This window comes from Hippoglossus stenolepis, chromosome 6 (assembly GCF_022539355.2).
Source record: "Hippoglossus stenolepis isolate QCI-W04-F060 chromosome 6, HSTE1.2, whole genome shotgun sequence".
Taxonomy (NCBI): Eukaryota; Metazoa; Chordata; class Actinopteri; order Pleuronectiformes; family Pleuronectidae; genus Hippoglossus; species Hippoglossus stenolepis.
Genome location: NC_061488.1, coordinates 6,839,761 through 6,858,363, shown reverse-complemented (window position 1 = coordinate 6,858,363; position 18,603 = coordinate 6,839,761). Strand labels below are relative to the sequence as shown.

The window sequence follows — 18,603 nt, the reverse complement described above, 5'->3', positions numbered from 1 at the left end:
CACTTATTGAAGTTAGTGCTTGGCAGATCACCAGAAAAAGATGAAACGGTGCCGAGATTAAAAGTTCATTAAGTGATCAGTTTACAAGCTTTGGAGGAGATCCACAGGTTGATGTTTAAAAGTTTGAAAACCCCCGGAATGTTTCGTTGATGGACGCATGACTCAACGACACCTCGCCGAGGTGAATAAATTCCCTCCCACGAAGAAAAAAACAATCACAATTCAAATGGAACAATCTTTTAAAATTTCCAAACCTGGCGCACCCGCAGATCAAAAGTGACCTCAAACAAAAATGAAAGCAGAGAGTCCCTGGGATTTGTGGCCTCAGGTGATTAATAACAGCACAGGAAGATGAGAGCAGCATGGGCTGGCACACGCCCCATGAGCCATTGCAAAAGTGATTGTTTTGGGCATATTAAGTATAAACTATGCTTGGTGCACTTTTAAGTGAAGAGTCTAAAACCCTCTGGGAATTAGGGCGTGGTGACTGAGTTTACCCTCAGAAAATGTTGCACTAAGTGACGCCAGAAGTCGATCTGCAACTTATCATTATATCGTTATTTTTTCGGGCCATGCAGCAGAGTAGAAGTGTGGAAGACATCTGGGAGCTACAGCCCCTATTTACCAAGCAAGGTGAAGTATGCAGTGCTGGGCTGGACCACATCATGAGGCCACGCACATGCAGGGAGCAATGGAAAGATTAAGTGAGAGCAGTCATATTAAGAGACGGACAGACTAAGATGGAGTTTCCTTCAATTATTTCCTCTCTTTGTTCTCTCTCGGTTTATCCCTTTAATCTCCGCCCTTGCTGAAAAAATAAAATTCTAGGGAGGCCAAATGGCATTGGCTGAAATTCAGGAAGAGGTCACTGTTGTTTATATACAGAACAGATAAGAGCTTTATCATAGATGTTCCCTCTGGAGAACACACGCGGGCTGATGCACATCTCCCTAAGTGCCCTCATGGGGATTAGGAGTGAGGAGGAGGGTGTCGAGGGTGGAGGAATGCCGACAGGGGCTCAGCAGACGTGTCCCGTCCTGACTCTTGGGCCACGGTCCGCTGACAGCAGGGAAACACCATGACTGTTTAAACCAAGATAAAGCCAGAGTTCAGTTTACACATCTCAGCACCTCGTGGAGACGGCAAACGCCTGGTTAAGTGTCACTGATGTCACCGTGACACCTCCAACAAGCAGCAGCTTCTATTACCAGGAATACAGGGCCGTGGTCGTGTGATGGCTGCAGGGGCACTACTTTGTTTCATTTACGTGAAACCGACGGTTATGACAGGATGTTAAGTTCAGCCTGTGAAGATGTACAAATAATGTCTTCTCTGACTAAATAAGAATATAACTCTGACTGATATTTAAAGTTGGGCTCTAATGGGATTTTCACAGGCAGTAAGGACCACATAAAAGACACCATCCCAAATTAAAACTTACTGTACATATGTATAATTTAATATTCTATACTTATTATTCTTATTACAATTATACATTAAATTCAAGTTGAGTACATATAGAAGCTCTGTTAATTACCTCAGCCAAGGAGGTTATGTTTTCACCCCCGTCCATTTGTTGGTTGGTTGGTTTGTCTTAAGCAACATTACATAAAACTATTGGACAGGTCACCACAAAGAGAGGAGGTTTTTAACATTTTCACAGATTTCCAAGGTAATTAATCAAGAATCTTGACCAAAAAAAAAAAACAGGCATGTTAAAGAGACCGATAATCCTTTAACCCTAACCTGACCAATAACCCGAACCCTTTTAAATTTGCAATTTGGTGCAGCTTGATTGAATTCAAGGGGCCGTTGGGCCTTGGTAGAGGTGTGTGCTCTCCTGAGTGCCATTCTGGTTCATACAGTTTTCATTTGTTTTTTATGTAGACACATGCTATGATCTTTTAATGCCATTGTTATCCTGCCATCTCTGCAAATACATTAAGGGGAATTTGAAGTTTGCTTCATACTAGGGATTCATATTCAGGATCTTTTGGTTTATGTAGAATTGATTTTGATCTGAAAGTGTAAAACTAAATCCTTGTATCAAATCACACATTTGTAAACTAGCAGAAGATGGTAACATTCTCAGAATCACAGTGGCAGCAGCAGCAGAGGAGAAATCATGAGGATGAAGTTTGACCTCCACTGAGAGGCATTCTGCTCTTTTTTTTTTTTTTCGCCCGGCTCTCATTCAGCGAGTGAGAAAACCGCCAGGAATGAGAGAAGCGCGGATAAGGAGCAGACAGGTGACTCAGTCGGGTGGAGTGTGTGAGCCTGGCATCACCTCACTCAACAGGAGGTGAGCTTTTATCACGGCCCTTCTCTCCAGACAAAACACACAACACCAAACAAGGACAACGCTGTTCCCGAGCTGCCCCCGTGCACCCAAACAGCACATGGCTGAGTTGGTTGAGGCACGGTGCCACAGAAAACAAGCTGTGATTTACATTCCTACATGCACAGACCACATTTTCTCAGTTATCTGTTATTTTGGCAAAATAAACTTTGAATTGTTTGGCTCCAAATAATGAGGGAAAGGCATCCCACTAAAAAGCCGATACAAAGTGACAACAAAGTGGCTGCGAAGCACAGTGACGTGGTGCATGTTTTCGTTGACCACATATGATGCTGGTGCAGAGCCGTGTGATTCGGCGCTGCATTTCTGAGCTCGTTGCATGACACTGATGTGTAGCAGGCTGGATATTGATTGACCACATCAATACAGAAAGGAGAATGAAAAACAAGAAGGAGCATGTCATCTGTTTTTCCACCCAGAGAGAGACTCTGAGCTCGGCTCCACACTTCTCGTCTGCCCGCTCTCCTTCCACCAGATCCTTTCTGTAGTGGCTCGATTCTTTAAAAGAGGTTTTAGAGCTGAAGCTTTAATTCCCCACACCTGTGTTCAGCCGTGGCAAACTCTTTATTTGTTCTGCAGCTAGTCCTCCCGGCTCCTGCTGAGTGACGGCTGCCACCAAATTTAACAGAAAAACAAGCCAGAGAACCCTGCTTCGTCCAGGAGGGAGCCGATTATTGTGCCACTTGGAGAGACACTTTTGGTTAAGTCATCATTCTGTATTGAAATCTACACAAAACACAAATAATATGTTCATTTAAGCGACAAAAACGTGGTTGAATGAGCTTCCTACCTTGACAGGTTCTCTCATTGGTCAGAAGCTTGTAGCCTTTCTTGCAGCTGCACTCAAAGCTGCCGACGGTGTTTCGACACACGTGATCGCAGCCGCCGTTGTTCAGGCGGCACTCGTCAATGTCTGTGGACAATCGTCAAGAAGAGTGGACACATCAGACCACACGTCCCAAATGAACCGTGAACACAGTGTTTATGCATCATCTTTGAAATGAAGAACTCGTGTGCTAACAGCTGCCTGTTTGAATGTCCAGCAGATGGAGAGCAGGACATTTTTATCAACATTATATCAACATTACCATTATATTACATTTATTAACATTGCAAGATAGATTTCTGAAGTAATAGTTCATGGATCTTGATAAAAAAATATGCATATTTATGTGTGTGTGTGTGTAATTTGGTGCAGCTTGATTGAATTTAAGGAGACTATGTTTTTGTCCACTTGTTGCTCTGCTTTGGTCTCCACCAGCTCCCGAGAAAGACATTTGATTCATGAGCTGCTAAACTCTCCTCTATGTTCACCAGCTAGTCCCTGACTTTGGTTGCTGGGTCGGAAGCATGAGCTCATTGTATTAAAACTTTCCTGTTGAAAACAACAACACAATAGAAGCAGTGAGAGCAAAGCAAAGTGGTGTAAAGTTATGGGTCATTAAAATGAACTGAAACGCTGCACAGAGCTGAGAGGAACTGCTGAGTTGGGCTTTAATGATAAATAACAACCTCTCACGTACAAGGAATCTTGATTATAGCAGGTTTAACAAAATCTTGTGAAAAACAACGTGCTAGAAATAATTAGACATAATGTCTGTACGGGCGTGATAGTCTTGCTGAAACCAGGAATGAGCATCAGGACTTTTCCTTAATGTCCCTCAGAATGGCTGAAATCTGTTTGCGTCTGGCTGTAATGGGCTGCAGCTCTCACACGGCAAAGCCTCGATGCAGCGCGAAATCATCATTCCGATTACCGCGCTCTTTATTTCTGCAGCCAGTATTGATGTATCGTGTGCGCATTCCTGCGTTTGATGGGTCCCTGCCTTGATAGGTCTGGCAGCAGATCTAATTAAGCCTGAATTATCATCACAAATGAGGCATTTGTCTCTGGAGGGGAGTCTTCATCATCTGGTTAAAATAAAATGCAACCGAAATGGAATAAAATAATCCCTTCCTCGTCTTTGTCTCTGTTCTGCAGAAGTGTCTGGCCCTGCAGCGAGCCCCTGTCTTCTTGTGCCAGTGCTGCCTGGATTTGTTTTCCTCCTCTTCTTTCCTCTCAAACCAAACTAATATAAGCCAATGTATCATGGCTTGTTGGTATAACATTATGAGCCCTAGAAAGAACACAGATTTCTATCCCCCGGCTCCTCTGGAAACAAAGTTTGTCCTCAAGCTCTCCAAAGTTGCCTAATCCATAACTGTCAGTGGTGTCTTTAATCCCTTAGTCCCCTAATATAATTCTCTGTAAAGCTTGGAATTGATTTCATAAGACATAATATAAAAAACCTGTCAACACTAGAAAAGGAATACAATGGTAATGCAGTGGCATGATAAAAATATTACTTTAACTATAAGGCTGAACACCAGAGATTAGTGTAACATCTGTGGAACCAGTGAGGATGTACGATACAAATTGTAAGAGCACTTGATAAAGAGAGAATCCAGCTGGCGGGGGTGTTAACGTGGACGGAGGCAGCGGCGTCCTTCTCCATGATGATACCACTTATGAGCTCCAGGTGGAGAGAGACGCTCTGGAACCGTGTGGCGATGCTTTACCTTTGCAGGTCTTGCGGTCCGGCTGCAGGGTGAAGCCGACTGGACAGCTGCAGCGGACCCCCGTCACCGAATCATGACACGTGCTATCGCAGCCGCCATTGTTCACTGCACAGGTCTCTGCAGGAGGGGGGGGGGGACAAGCACTCACAGTCAGACAAACCCCTGGGAAAAAAAACAATGCCGTAGATGCTGTCTTGACCTACTTATTTCTTCCCCCCCATCGAAACATGCATGATGGTGTGATAGTGAAAATGGGAAGACACACCTTTATATATACAGCATTCCTTTTTGTTTTTTTTGGTATCTCACAGGAGACGAAAAAATATATAAGAAGCACAGAAGGGTTATAGGTGTTCAGAGGTGGAGAGGAATGAGGAGGAGATACAGATACATGAAGCAGCACAATGAGATTAACAGTGGAAAAATAATTAAAGGACACAGTCATTAGGGGAAAAACACAGACAAATATAGTGTGTACATGTGTGTGCATGTTTGCTTCCCTTTGGTCAAGGTGAATTACAACCTCCAGAAGTCCTCAGCACTGTAGGACATCGGCCCCCCCACCTCCCTCCAACGTGAGGGTTTGACTTCCAGACACACGCGGACAAAACCACCACTTTTTTTTCCTGGTTTTGACAAAAACCTTCCAGGCATTTTGGGGGATAAAAAAGCAATTTCAGCTACCTGCACCCCTGCGTTGGCCAGACTGAGTCGAGAGGAGGCCAAAAAAAAAGAGGGAGGCACTCAGTCAAGATAGGAGCGCCGCGGCCTCTTCTCCAGACAGTGACAAATTTCACTGAGACTTTCATTTTAAGCAACTGTACAGGAGAAATTTGTTCTCACAGAAGAGAGGCCCGGTGGACAAAGCCTGAGAACAACAGAAAACCTTTGCAACCTGGAACAATCTTTAACTCGCTGCACGGTAACCGGTCATTCACACAGCTCATCGCTCCTCACCGATGGGCTGGACGCCGGCTGGCAGCTTCTCTAAAGAGGGAGCTGGGTTAGTCGAAAGGCTTCACACTGGCAGCGAGATAGCCTCCCTCACACGTGGCACTAAAGAGGGAATGCAGCTGCACCGCTTCTTTTACAGGGAGCGAGGATCCCTTTGGGGAAACACCTAATCCTCTTCCCTTAAATCTGAAACTGCAGCGCCTGCAGCCGCCGTAATGAAACTTTTTAAAGCCCTTTTCTCTCAAATAAAAAAAAGCTGCTGTAGATTGGAATTATGTATCAAAGGAAAACAGGTGCTTACAGCCATGTAATGGAAGGTTTTATAGCCGGTTCACAGACAGCAGCTGAAAACAGTGGATTGCATCGCTACAGGGTGAACACACACAGCAGATTTCGAGTAAATCTTAACACACACAGGGTTTAAAAGAAATAACTGAGACAACATTACAAACAGTGCTATAAAGATGGTCTTGCTGTAAATGAATTGCAATGAATTTGGGCTGTTGGTTGATCAGTTCCACGTTGGTCTTTTAGTTGTAGTTTTATTGCAGCTTGTTGTAATAAAACTAAGACAAATGGAGACATTAAAAACTCTGCAGGCTGCTGAAACATTTCTCTTAAAAACAAAACAAAACTTATTTTACAGCACGAAGGAAGTAGGAATAAATGAAGGCAATATTAATAAGACCTACTTAAAAGTGTACATATTTAATTCAAACTTTTTAGTCTAAAATTCAGATTATTTAACTTTTTAAGACCTGGTAGCTGATCTCTTTCATCGATACACTTTTCTGTGTTTAGTATGTGTTGATATCGCATAGACATGTTCCCTGATAATCTAAATAATTCTACATTTCTTTTTATAGCTGATCCTCCAGCAGTTTACTTTAAAAATCACATATCTAACTTGACAAAATGCTTAAATAAAACACTCTGAACTGAGTTCATCATTGTGATTAAAGGCATCGTTTTAAAGAACAAAAGCGCAATCTTCTTAATTCCAATCTATAATCATTAAATCCCACCCTTGCTAGATCTGGTTCCCTGGAGCTGGATCAACAGAAGGGCGCAGGGCAGGGGGGGGGGCGGCGGAGGGGGGCTTCCAGTTAATACCTCCGTCCCAGCCCAGGCTTCAGAGCATGGCACTGTGGCTTCACATAATTGCAAAGTGTGAGCAGAGACACTTGGCAGACGAGACAATAAGACAGTGTCAGGACACGTCTCCAAAACGCTTAGTCAGACAGCCATCTCACCAAACTGTAATGATCATGCATTAAGAGAGCAAAGAAATATTTCTGACATTATGGTTTTGTGAGGGCAGGGGAGAGACACACACACACACACACACACACACACACACACACACACACACACACACACACACACACACGCACGCACACGCACGCACAGGCTCTGGTATGTGTGTGGGTTTGTGTGTTTTGGATGCACACCAGCCACATCCACACTGCACCAGGTTGGGATCTGCAATTACAGTAACAGTGGGCAGACTTTTGTAAGTATTCTCCGGGGTGATGTGTCGGGTCTTTGGGTCTGATGCTGAGCCCCGGCAGTATACGTTTCATACGGAGAGAGGTCCAGACAGTGCGCATCATCTTTTTAACAGAAGCCACAGGATTTATGGCTGCACCACTTCTTGCCTTTACGTCAGAGCTGTTGACAAGCAACCTCTGCGCGAGCTGTCATCAGCCGTTTATAACGACCGCCAGCAGAATGCAGCAACGGGCGAGAGGACAGAGAAAAAAAAGGCAAAAGACAACGATTTGCTGAGAGTTTGTCACTGGGAATAAAATGACTTCAGTGGAGAAGAAGAAAATATTGTTTCCTTGACCAAAACAGCAAACATGCAGCTATAGACAGTAGAGCAAAGTCAAACTGAAGGTGCATCAGAACAAAAAAAACCAGACTACAGCCCTGAAGTGAATGCTCTCTCAATAACACAACAATAAAACAAAACCAATGAAAGGAAGTCTACTAATGTTCAAACACAGGAAATCAGGGGACAGATCAGATAAAGCAGGATGCAACATGTCTCCTGCTCTTTTGTTTCTATTTCAGAGGAAAAAATAAATCAAAAGTAGGCCACAGAATCCTGAAATAGGGCAGAGTGTTGTATTCTAGCAAGTGGGGAACTCGGCGCTCGTGTACTTACAGTAGTAACAACTACTTACTTATAAAACCCTATTGTTTTTTGCTCCTTACCTTGAATGGGCTTCTCCTCTGGGAACAAGCCTCCTCCCTCTGTTTCTTACATGAAATAATTAAATCCCAAGTCTCTTTGATGTGTTAAGGTTTGATTCATCGCTCGCAGATTTATGAGTTTATTCTCCCACAGCTCGTCCTGAAAGTTGGGCCTATTTGCATTAGGGATATTATCATAAACTAAGTTTTGATTCTTTTCTCTCCCGCCACATGAGCTCCGCTGTCCCTGATGCAAAACCCAGTGAAACAAATTACTTTTGCCCACAAAGTAGAAAAACAAACTGGACTGATATTGATTATTTTCACCATTTCAGGCCACGAGATTCCACATGTGTGAAAAAAGAGCAAGTTAAGAGGGATTCTGTGTTTTTATCGTTAACGTGAATTATTGCTGCATCGTGAGCTCGTTACGGCTCCGTCACCACGGCTAATAGAGCACGATGATGGACTTTAGAGGCTGTGACCCAGTGTTTGAAACAACAAAAGATTAATTTCCCTTCTTTCACTTCAAAACACACAGAATTGAAGTCTTTGGTCTGCCTCTTTAAAGCCATCACAGTTAAATTGAAAGCGTTTTTAAATTGTTTGACAAAGGCTACTTGTGTTAATATTTATAATTTGTTTATGACAGCGCTCATTAATCAAAAGACAAAATGCTGTAAAGGATGTTAGCTTATAGGCAAATGTTCCTCTGTTGTCCCTATAGCCAGTTACCAGGCAACCTGAAAATAGTGTTATATATTTACAAATATCCATTTTTAATTTATTTGAATTATGCATATCATCCAAACTAAGTGTACAACAAACCCAAGATTAAAACACTAACGCTGATTAAAAAAAGAACCTGATTAAAACACATCATATTACTTTTTGTTTGGTAGATTTATGAAACTGTAGCGAAGGAAAACAGGAGTCAGACCATTTGCTAACAAGTGGGGAAAGAAATATTAATAATAAAAAGTTTCTTTGGTGGAGCAGCTAACAACTAAGACCCAACAAAACATTGTTTAATTATAAGGTGTCACACGTCAAAAATATTAGGAACCACTGATTTAATCTTACATATCATATTTTACGTTTTATATGTTTATCATAGAGTTTTTTAATGTCAAATCTAAACCTGAAAAGTGACAGTCAGGTGAATGTGGTGGAGTATTTGCCGTAAAGTACCTCAAACTGTCCTTAAGTGCAGCATTTGACTCTGACAAGTAGAATCTCGACGTGTCAGATACAGTGCATCTCCATCCCTTCACATGATGTTCATAATGCTGCTCGGAGGCTCCCTGTCTGCAGCTGTGTTTGGAAAAGGTGTGGTTTGACACGGGCAGCGGTTGTTATTGAGAGGGCATTCACAGAAGGAAGAGGAGGAGGTGTGGAGGGTGTCAGAGGTCAAAGGTCAGAAGGATGATGCCCCTGTGGGGAGGGGAAGGGCCCGGGTCAGTGTCTGCTAGGTTAGCTTCCTCTACTCCCCACACCCACAGACCCCGAGAGAGAGGAGTCGGAGGAACACATATTTACCATTGGGGAACAGCTGTGGGGCTGCCTGGGACTGGACACTCCTCTCTCCTGCATGCACACGCACACCCACACACACGCACACATTTTAAAAACACCACTTTAGTTCTCCGTACACTTTGCGTGTTATGTAAATCATGAGCATGTGACAAGATCTGATGTGGTACACTGTATATCCACCTTGTGTCCCGACCCGCGACCCCCCCGCATGACTTATGGACTGAAGCAGCGTCTGGGAGAGTTGGTGGGAGGCTACAGGTGTCTGCTCTTCTTTGGGAAGTGAATGACGTGTGAACACAGACTCTTACACAGTCTTCAATGTGATAATGTGATCATAAGAGTGAGAAGAACGACCTGAAGAAGAGGCCTTTATATATTTAGCTACTTTATTGATTCTGCTGGTAATTTCTGCTGGTTTATCAGAACCTCATAAAGTCACACACGTTTTGTCAGATGAATTTGACGGAAATTAGAAGCAGATTTGTCTTCTTTTGCTAGACAACTACACCAAAACTTACAGGAACAGTTTCTTTACATTTTTATTTAATATTTAAAACAAAGTTGTTTAAGCCACACATTTTCTTTAACTTGACTGTTGATGCAGTACCGTACCCCAAAGGGTCAGAGCAGGGATTTTATTGAGGATTACTTTTGCGGTCCCTCACAATTCATATTGCGTCACCTTGCAGTAGTTTTCTTTTTCTATTCCTTCCAAGCCATATGAAGTATTGGTCCTGAGTAGTGTGACCTGCGAGTACTGTGTTCCTGCCACACATGTTTATTGCTTGTTTTCCCGGGGTCCCGACGGGTCCGCACTATGGATCAGCTTATTGATTTAGACTTAAACAAATTCTTAAAGCAGGAGGTCTCTCCAGAAGAGCAGTATGCTGATCTGCAGGAAGGCGTCTGATTCACGTGGAACCAGTTACTGTACTCAGGACAACTAGCCGGATACAGATGACTGCACACTCGTACACCTATAATGAAATGACTATGTTATATGATGGGAACGGGAAAGTAACATATTGCGAGGGAACGCAAGAGCAATCCTCAAAAAGTTCTCGTTGTGACCATCAGGGGGCTCCATAGAGCAGCAGCAACTTGTCTTCGAACTTTCGAAGGTTCTAACACTAAGCTAACTTATCATGTGAGAGTTTGTGTTCTAACTTTATTCATATGTAACACCTGTAGCATCTCTGCTCCCACGCAGACACCGGTTCAGTGACAAGAATAACTGCGAGCAGAGTCCATAATTCATGCAGAGTATCATGAGCTGAGGAACAAGGTGGATAACATCAACGTGAGGTGATCATCTCTCCTGATTTAAACACATCATTAAAGTCCATTTATGCCCACGGGAGGTGATAATGACATGAGAGAATGGCGTTATCTTGTCGCAGCAGAGCAAACAGCAGTGATCATTTTCCAATCGCTACGACCACGCACTGCTGATGACAGCTCCTCGTCCCAAATGAGGGAGGGTGACATTTCAAGGCAAAAAGTGTTACCTCTCGACATGCAGTCATGCAAGCAGATATTCCCGCACAGCGCAGACAAAGTGCAGTGTTGCTGTTTCTAAGTGAGAGGAGGCTTCGGCGAGTTAGTACGAGCACTGCGAGCCGTGACAGACAGAGTGAGTGGTGGTTAGTGCTGCAAGCTGAAAGACAGGGACAGCCAGAATCGTGTCTGTGCTTTGGGAGAGCTGTTATGGTCCAATCATTTCAGGATCAATGTTATTACGCTGCTGTGTCAAGTCTCTAAAGGCCGTCAGGTCCAAGTGTCTCTTTGTTTATACTGAACTTTACCTCAAAACACGCCTGTTAATAAATTCTACTAGATTTTCCCACTGAATGTACATCTACACTCAACTACAAGTACACATTTTGGTATGTAGCTCATGTACTTTCACCCATGACACAGCTGGGGTGTCTTTAAATTTAGAATTTCAGTAAAAAATGAAAAAATACAGAATTTATGATAAAAAAAAAATCACTTTCCAACCCTGGAATTATCCCACATACTCTCTGAGATGGTAGTACACGGATGCCCGATTCTGACAATGACAGGTCAATGCCACAAAGCATGCTCAGCTCACACGGACCGCCATGTTTTCGACCAGCGAGTCCCAGTCCCGATATGCACCGTCCAGAAACAACCATCCACAGCAGTTAGAAGGGAAAGAGAGATACCTCTGAACACACAGAGACGTGAATCCACAGACCACCCGAAACCAGAGCGCTGTGTTTATGTCACGGGCATGTGCATGTAGAGACTGCACGGGGTTTACATGCATGTGATGCATTCATGCTGGATATCGTATCGTATGTTTGTGGGGTTGTTTGTTTAGCTTTCTGTTTGTGTTATAAAATGCATCTCTCGCTCTCTTACTCTTGTGTGTGTGTGTGTGTGTGTGTGTGTGTGTGTAGTGTGTCCAACTCTTCAGATGATTGAACTCCTGAGCATGCCTGCATCTGCCTGCTATTTGTGAATGTTTATGATTTGCTGTGCTAACAGCATGAATGCTTCCACATGACGGCTGCTCCCTCCTGATATTTTTAAACTTTCTGGATTCACAGTCATTACAGGCAAAAAATAAACCAGATTTATAGTTTTTTGGGACGATTTCAGTCAAAATCATGACTTTTTTGTTTGAGTTTGAGCAGTTGATTAAACGTGTGTCTCTAAAAGTGTGTGTTGACGTGTGTGTGTGTGTGTGTTTGAGTGAGAACAGTCCACGTGTGGCGTCCATACAAAGCCTCCACCGACATTAACATTCTCACCTACAGCCGGCACAGCATCAACAGGGGTGAGACAGGAAGGATGAAGGAGCAACACTTCCCAACCGCAGCGGTAGGATATTGTGTATTATTACAAAATGCATGACCGAGCCCGGGTGAGGAGAGACACCACAAAGTGAATGAGAAAAAGTTGCAGAATGCATATGAAACACCCGACCAGATGGATTGAACAGTGAAGCTGCAGAATACTGAAGGAGACAGGAGCCACTGACGAAGATGTGTTGGATTCTTTTTGGTTTAGGTATTTAAATCAATACTGAGGTTAAACAGGAGGGTGTTTTCATTTTGTGTAGTTGCCCTGGATACCGTCCACACTCTTAACATTAGTACTATTTCCGAACGCGGTGGCTAAAGGGTAATTATCACTACGTGCTGTATGCAGACAGCACAAAAATATAACAACACCGGCAAAGCCATTTTCATCTTCATGTGACAATTAAAACTATTTCAATTTAATAACATGATTAAAATATGATTTCTTGGCTCAGAGAGATTTCTTTTAAGCTTTGGAATAAATAAAAATGGAATCTCTTTCTTCAAAGGAGATGCAGCTGTTGCATTTAGTAAGAAGTCATACATGTCAAAAAACAATGCCAAGGGTTAAAGTATTTATACTTAAATCTGGCGCAGCAACTTGGAATATCTGTTTAAACCTATGCAGCTTTTACAGAAGTGCAGACGCTGCTTTTTAATGGTGTGTTTTTTATGGTGGAAACCCCTCCAGAATTACAGTCCTAGTGCGCGGCAGTGGTGCCTCACTGAAGGTCTTCCAACGTTCTTGTCACTCACTCTCCCGTCAGCGGCTCATTTGGCAGATTGTTTGTTTTATGGAGGTTTTATTAACTAATAGAGTGTCTGGGAGATGGAGCGCCCCTGTGTCGACCACAGAGCGGCTCGCCCTCCACCTCCGTAACCCCAGACTCTGTGGGGGGAAATCAGAGATCTTAACTGGCCGGCTGCTTCCTAATCTGGCACACCGAACGTGCATGTGCTCTGCCTTGGAAATAAAGACGGGGCTACGGCATATAATTTGGTCGCGGTAAACTTTGTGGCGTCCCCCTAGCCTAGCAGGGCACAGCAGTAATGACAGGTTGGCTGACCAGACCTTGACATTGGTCTGGCTTTCATCAGCGCTGTGGTAATAGAAACACTGAGCTTATCAGCCACGGCCCAAATCAAACCCTCAAAGTTTAACAGCCACCGAAACCAAGCGACCGTCTCACCAGTCTCGCTCTGCAGGCGCAGCATCTAATTCCATTACTGTGTTTGTCTCCCTGACACAAAAAAACTATGTTTTACCAGAATCCCCGAGGTTTCACGTTACAAAACCAGCTAATTAACACTTCGAAGCCCTGGATAAATCGGTTTAAACAGGTTTGTAATGTAAGCAGAAAACATTAAAGGGACTTCAAATAGACGGATACAATAAAGGCCTGTCTGCGTGGCTGAACACAATCCACACACATCAATCGAGGACCTCCGCTTTGACTCCTGTGCACCTGCAGGTCCCATCCGATGCACAAACTGCCCTTCAGAGCGGCTCAATATGCCCGAGTGGCCGAATGATTTTTACTCAACTTAAGTCAACTCAGGCAAACACTGATAAATGCCAGCGGAAGGTTAGGTCAGCTGTGTGAGTTAATCCCTAATGGGAAGCAGTGGAGGAAGTGACCCAGGGGCTAATAGAAGGTGTGCGTCTGACTGAGTGGCTGAGGAAGGGAGGAGAAAAGGGGGAGAGAGCTGTTGCACAGTGTCCAGTGAAGGAGAGGAGGAGGAAGAGGAGGAAAAGCCGAAGCAGATGCAGGGACTGAGAGGTTACTGGAGCAGCAGCAGAGGGGACAGCACAGTGGGTGGTAGCCTTTTGTCCTTGCATGTCACAGATCAAGAGGAAAAGACTCAGGCGTACGTCTTCTTAACAAAAGCCTGTATTTTATCACTGAACACCTCATTCCAGATGTTAATTCAATTTGCTGTTTGGGCGCCGAGTTAATTGTTTGTGGCTCAATATTTTCTCATTTGGTTTTCTTGCCCTCGTCGTTGTATCAGGGGTGAGATGACTCACCTACACAAGTCTTTCCATCGCTGTGCAGGACGAACTTCATGTGGCACGAACACTTGGGGCCGTGGTCCGTCTCCTCGCAGATGTGCTGGCAACCCCCGTTACCGTAGTTACATGTCACTATCAGAGGATACACGGAGAACGTAAACTGTACATAAAAAACATTTTTGCCTTTTGTTCAGCAGTTGGCTGCACAGAGGTGACAGGACGTGAGGATGGAGAGAGGACAGACAGATACACACAATATATATGACATTCTCTTTTACAGAATAAACAACTCAGAAACGATGTTCATTTATGTTGATATTGAACATTTTTTATTTTCTTATTCGACTTCAAAATATTTGGTTGTATTTGTGTTTTCTTTTTTTAAATGGTTTTTATTACGGTATCTTATGAATCTTTTAACATATATATGTATATTGGCCGATGAACATGTATCTGTATGTGAATTTATTTTACTACCTACTATCAATATTGGCATTGGACCCAAAAATCCTCTAGTTTTTATTATTATTTTATTATTTAAACTCAAAAACTGTTCAATGCAATAAAAGTATTGCAAACAAATGTGACCTAAAGACATTTAGGTCTATTTAACACTGAACTGGTTTTAGATTAAGGTGAAAATCTGTGAACCACAATATGCAGAAGGTCATGATATGATTTACATATTTGATGCCTTAAGTGGTGAATGTACAGTATGTTAATCACTGTCACAGCTTCCATTCATTACTCCACATACTAAATCTTTTCATCCTTGTGACTGAAGAATTACTCGGGAGTTGCGAAGGATTTTGAAAGGTCATATTTTAAAGTCTCCAGCAGCTGAGGCGTCGGCCTTGAGCAGGAGGCTGAACTCACTCACTCATTGTAAGTCACTCTGAAGGGTGCGATTCCCGCTCTAAGTTTGTGTGCTCATGCGTGTGTCTTTGCAAATCTTTAAGTGCAAATACATTTATATGCTGGCGGCTGAAGGAAGCATTAACCTTGGCACTTTAAACACACCTGTGATGACAGAGTGAAAAAGAGCCAGAGCGAGCCAAGCCTTCCACCGCCATCCTGTCTGCACCCTACCATCCCAGCGCCTTTTGCCCTTTTCCTGGGCTGTCACAGCAAAACTATAGAATAACACTTCTCCAATCCTTATCCAAACACAGACAAATCCCCCATCAGCCCCGGCCCCGGCCCTGACAGGATGATCTCTGTTGCACAGCAACAGGAAGTGTGCGCTGTCCGTCAGAGCGGTCCCCTTCGAGTAACCTCCACACTTGCCCTGGTTGTGTAAATGGTCGCTCCTTATTTGATAAACATGTTTTCCTTTTACGAGGACTATTCAGAAGATTAGTCGCAGCCCGGTAATGTAACGTAAATGTCAGGAACCGGCTTCAAATCTGTTGGAGAGGTATTTGTGGAATGAGTGCAATTATCCGACATCGGCAGGTTTCTAACCCCAATCACCTTCTTCATGAGGAGCCTATAAATCCTCCCTCCCTCCGTGTGTGTGTGTGTGTGTGTGTGTGTGTGTGTGTTTGACTTACATTTGCAGTCCTTCATGTTACGGGTGAGCTGGAACCCAGGTCGACACTCGCAGGAGATGCCCCCCTTCTGTGATTCCCTGCAGATGTGTGCACAGCCGTGGTTCTTGTCCATACAGGTGGGTCCGTCCTTACTGCCTTCTGGTTGCGCTGTGGAGGAAACAGCACGAGGAGAGAGAGAGTTTAACCTTAACTTGTTTATTATTTAACCATTCAGTCTTAAATTAGATTTTACAGGGTTGTGCAGGAGGAGTGAAAATCTTTAAATACCCGTCATGCATTCTTACCCTGAGTAGCACATATGCCTACTGCTGGTGACGTGACATGCCCCGTACCCCCGCTACAAAGACTCAAGCACTTGTTGGAACATGCTCACTTGTTTCAGGCTATAAAAAGAAGGCTGCCAACAGAAAGGATAAAACTCCCAGCAGGAGCTGATCCAGTAGACCTGTAATTTTAATTGAGGTAATCCCCCATAAAGGAGAGAGGGAGAGAAAAAAAACCCTCCTTTGTTAAAATCTCCCTGTAGAGACTGAGTTTAAAAGCACACAAAAAAAAAAAAAGTCAAGTCAAGGTCGAAGCACTTCAGTTAAGACTCTAAAAACACAAAATGAATATATCAATGATATTGAAAATAAATGCATTTTAATAATTCACAGCTTTGGTACAACATGGCACGCGGCGATGCATAATTCCCGTGTGATGTATAGATGTTTGATGAACAGACGACCACCAACGCATTTGACTCGGGACCCTCGTGTCATGAATGATGATCCAACCGGACGCAGCCCTTCCTGCACTCAGCTCCGATCTGTAATAACGCCACCGCCTTTGAGGAAGGACACAGATATTTGACTTATTTATAGTGAAACTTCGCCGGCGCTACCGACGCGGTGACAAACCCCAGATCTCTGTCTCATTAAAACAAAACAGATCTCCTCTCCTGCTCTTCTGGTGAACAGGGAGGTAGAGCACTCCTCCATTAATGTCACATTAAATCTGCTGTTGCACTGAAGGGTGTTTTCAAGTCGAACTTTCTTAATTAGCTAAACTTTTTGGCTGTAGATTCGATCATTTGCATATGTGTCGACACCTGGTGACGCTCATAGAGGTTTTGTTTGGAAGATCTCATTCATTTTAGATGCAGATCTGGATCAGGAGGGAGGATCCAGGACTTTTATTTTACTTTCTTTGTATGTGCAATTTGGTGCAGATCCATATCAACATCTAGCGAAATTCAGATTGATTTCAAACTGGGACTGTTGGGGCCTCGGTTTATGGAAATTTAGCAGCTCATACATGTAACTAAAAAATAGAGATTTTTAAAAGATTTAGAATCGGAAATAAATATTAACAAATACTTGATGCTCTTTTGTTAACTCCACAGAGGAGGTTCTGTATCTATCAGCGTTTGTTTGAACTGATTTTCATGAAAGTTTTAAACGGATTTGGATAAATGGATGAATTCAGGAAGGGCAAGATAGAGCATTAGCCTTTTTGGAGGTAAAGTATGTGCCCTTGTATGTTTTTTTAAACTTTAATTTATGCCACCATAATCCCTTTGATTTTCATACGTTGTTTCCAGAAAACAAAACTTGCCCTTTAATGCAATTCCACTGTGGATTGTCAAGAAACCCATTCTGAATTTCTCTTTCCTTCCAGGAGCTGACAACGTGAGTGATGTAGACAATCCTGACCTCCTGCTTAAATACTTTCCATCACTTTAAGTCTGTCAACACGTGTCACAAGGTCATACTATCCCCCTCAGACGTCTCCCTGCCCGGGCGCTTGTCATTCTCGCAGACGACGTCAGTCTTCACACACTAACTGCCGCAGCAGCCTGGCCCTGCTACACAAACACCAGACCAGCACGTCAGCTGAAGGAAAAAGCCACGACACGACTGAGTGAAGTGACCGTGAATGAGCATCAACAGAGCAGCTGCAGAATTCACAGTGAGCCACATTTAAGTGGGAAGTGGAATTCAGTGGTCCCTTCTCTCCGCTCCGCGTCTTTCTGAGGCCGGCGCAAGAAACCGACATCTGTGAACCTAACAGAGGATTGAATTTCCAACCAAGCAGCCCCTACGGACTAAAGATTACTTACTACGGTTGTGTTATGGATCCCAAAACTCACTTCACTCCACCCTTCATTTTTATGCAGCCCCTCTACCCAAATGCTACAGACCCATCCATCAATAGCATGCGGAGCTGGGGCCAGAACCTGGGCCTTCATGTCTCTGAGGGCCAATAAAAGCCAAAGTGTTGACACAATGGCCCTTTTCTCCAGACCCAGCTATCATCCTCCATGTGCTGTTCCCTCTAACCGGCTGCCAAGGGCCTCCAGTTTTTATCATTACTAAATGATGGGAAGCAGGAAAAAAAAACATACTTTCATTAGGAGGTGGACACAAAAAAAACAACCTCTAGATCATATATACCACGATCAACCAAAACAATCTGCTGACCCATAAGACATAATTCTTTATGTAGAAACTAATAAAAAGTATTACAGACCACTTTATAGGCTGAGAACTGGACGGGAAATAGAGTCCAACGTCTTGGAAATGAGAAGTAGTCCTTTCAAATAGCTACCGAGGGACA

At 43.5% G+C, this 18,603-nt stretch overlaps 1 protein-coding gene across 2 annotated transcripts in view; it reads right to left on the bottom strand.

The window, feature by feature from the left end:
• scube3 (signal peptide, CUB domain, EGF-like 3) overlaps positions 1-18,603 on the bottom strand; it is a 71,716-nt gene that overhangs the window by 15,257 nt on the left and 37,856 nt on the right. The window contains exons 5-9 of one of the 2 annotated variants that reach the window (XM_035159964.2): positions 16,006-16,152; positions 14,468-14,584; positions 9,611-9,658; positions 4,919-5,035; positions 3,150-3,272 (exon numbers count right to left, since the gene is read on the bottom strand). In XM_035159964.2, coding sequence (XP_035015855.1) covers positions 3,150-3,272; positions 4,919-5,035; positions 9,611-9,658; positions 14,468-14,584; positions 16,006-16,152 — 552 coding nt within the window. The remainder of the gene's footprint in view (positions 1-3,149; positions 3,273-4,918; positions 5,036-9,610; positions 9,659-14,467; positions 14,585-16,005; positions 16,153-18,603) is intronic. The other variant, XM_035159965.2, reaches the window with a different exon arrangement.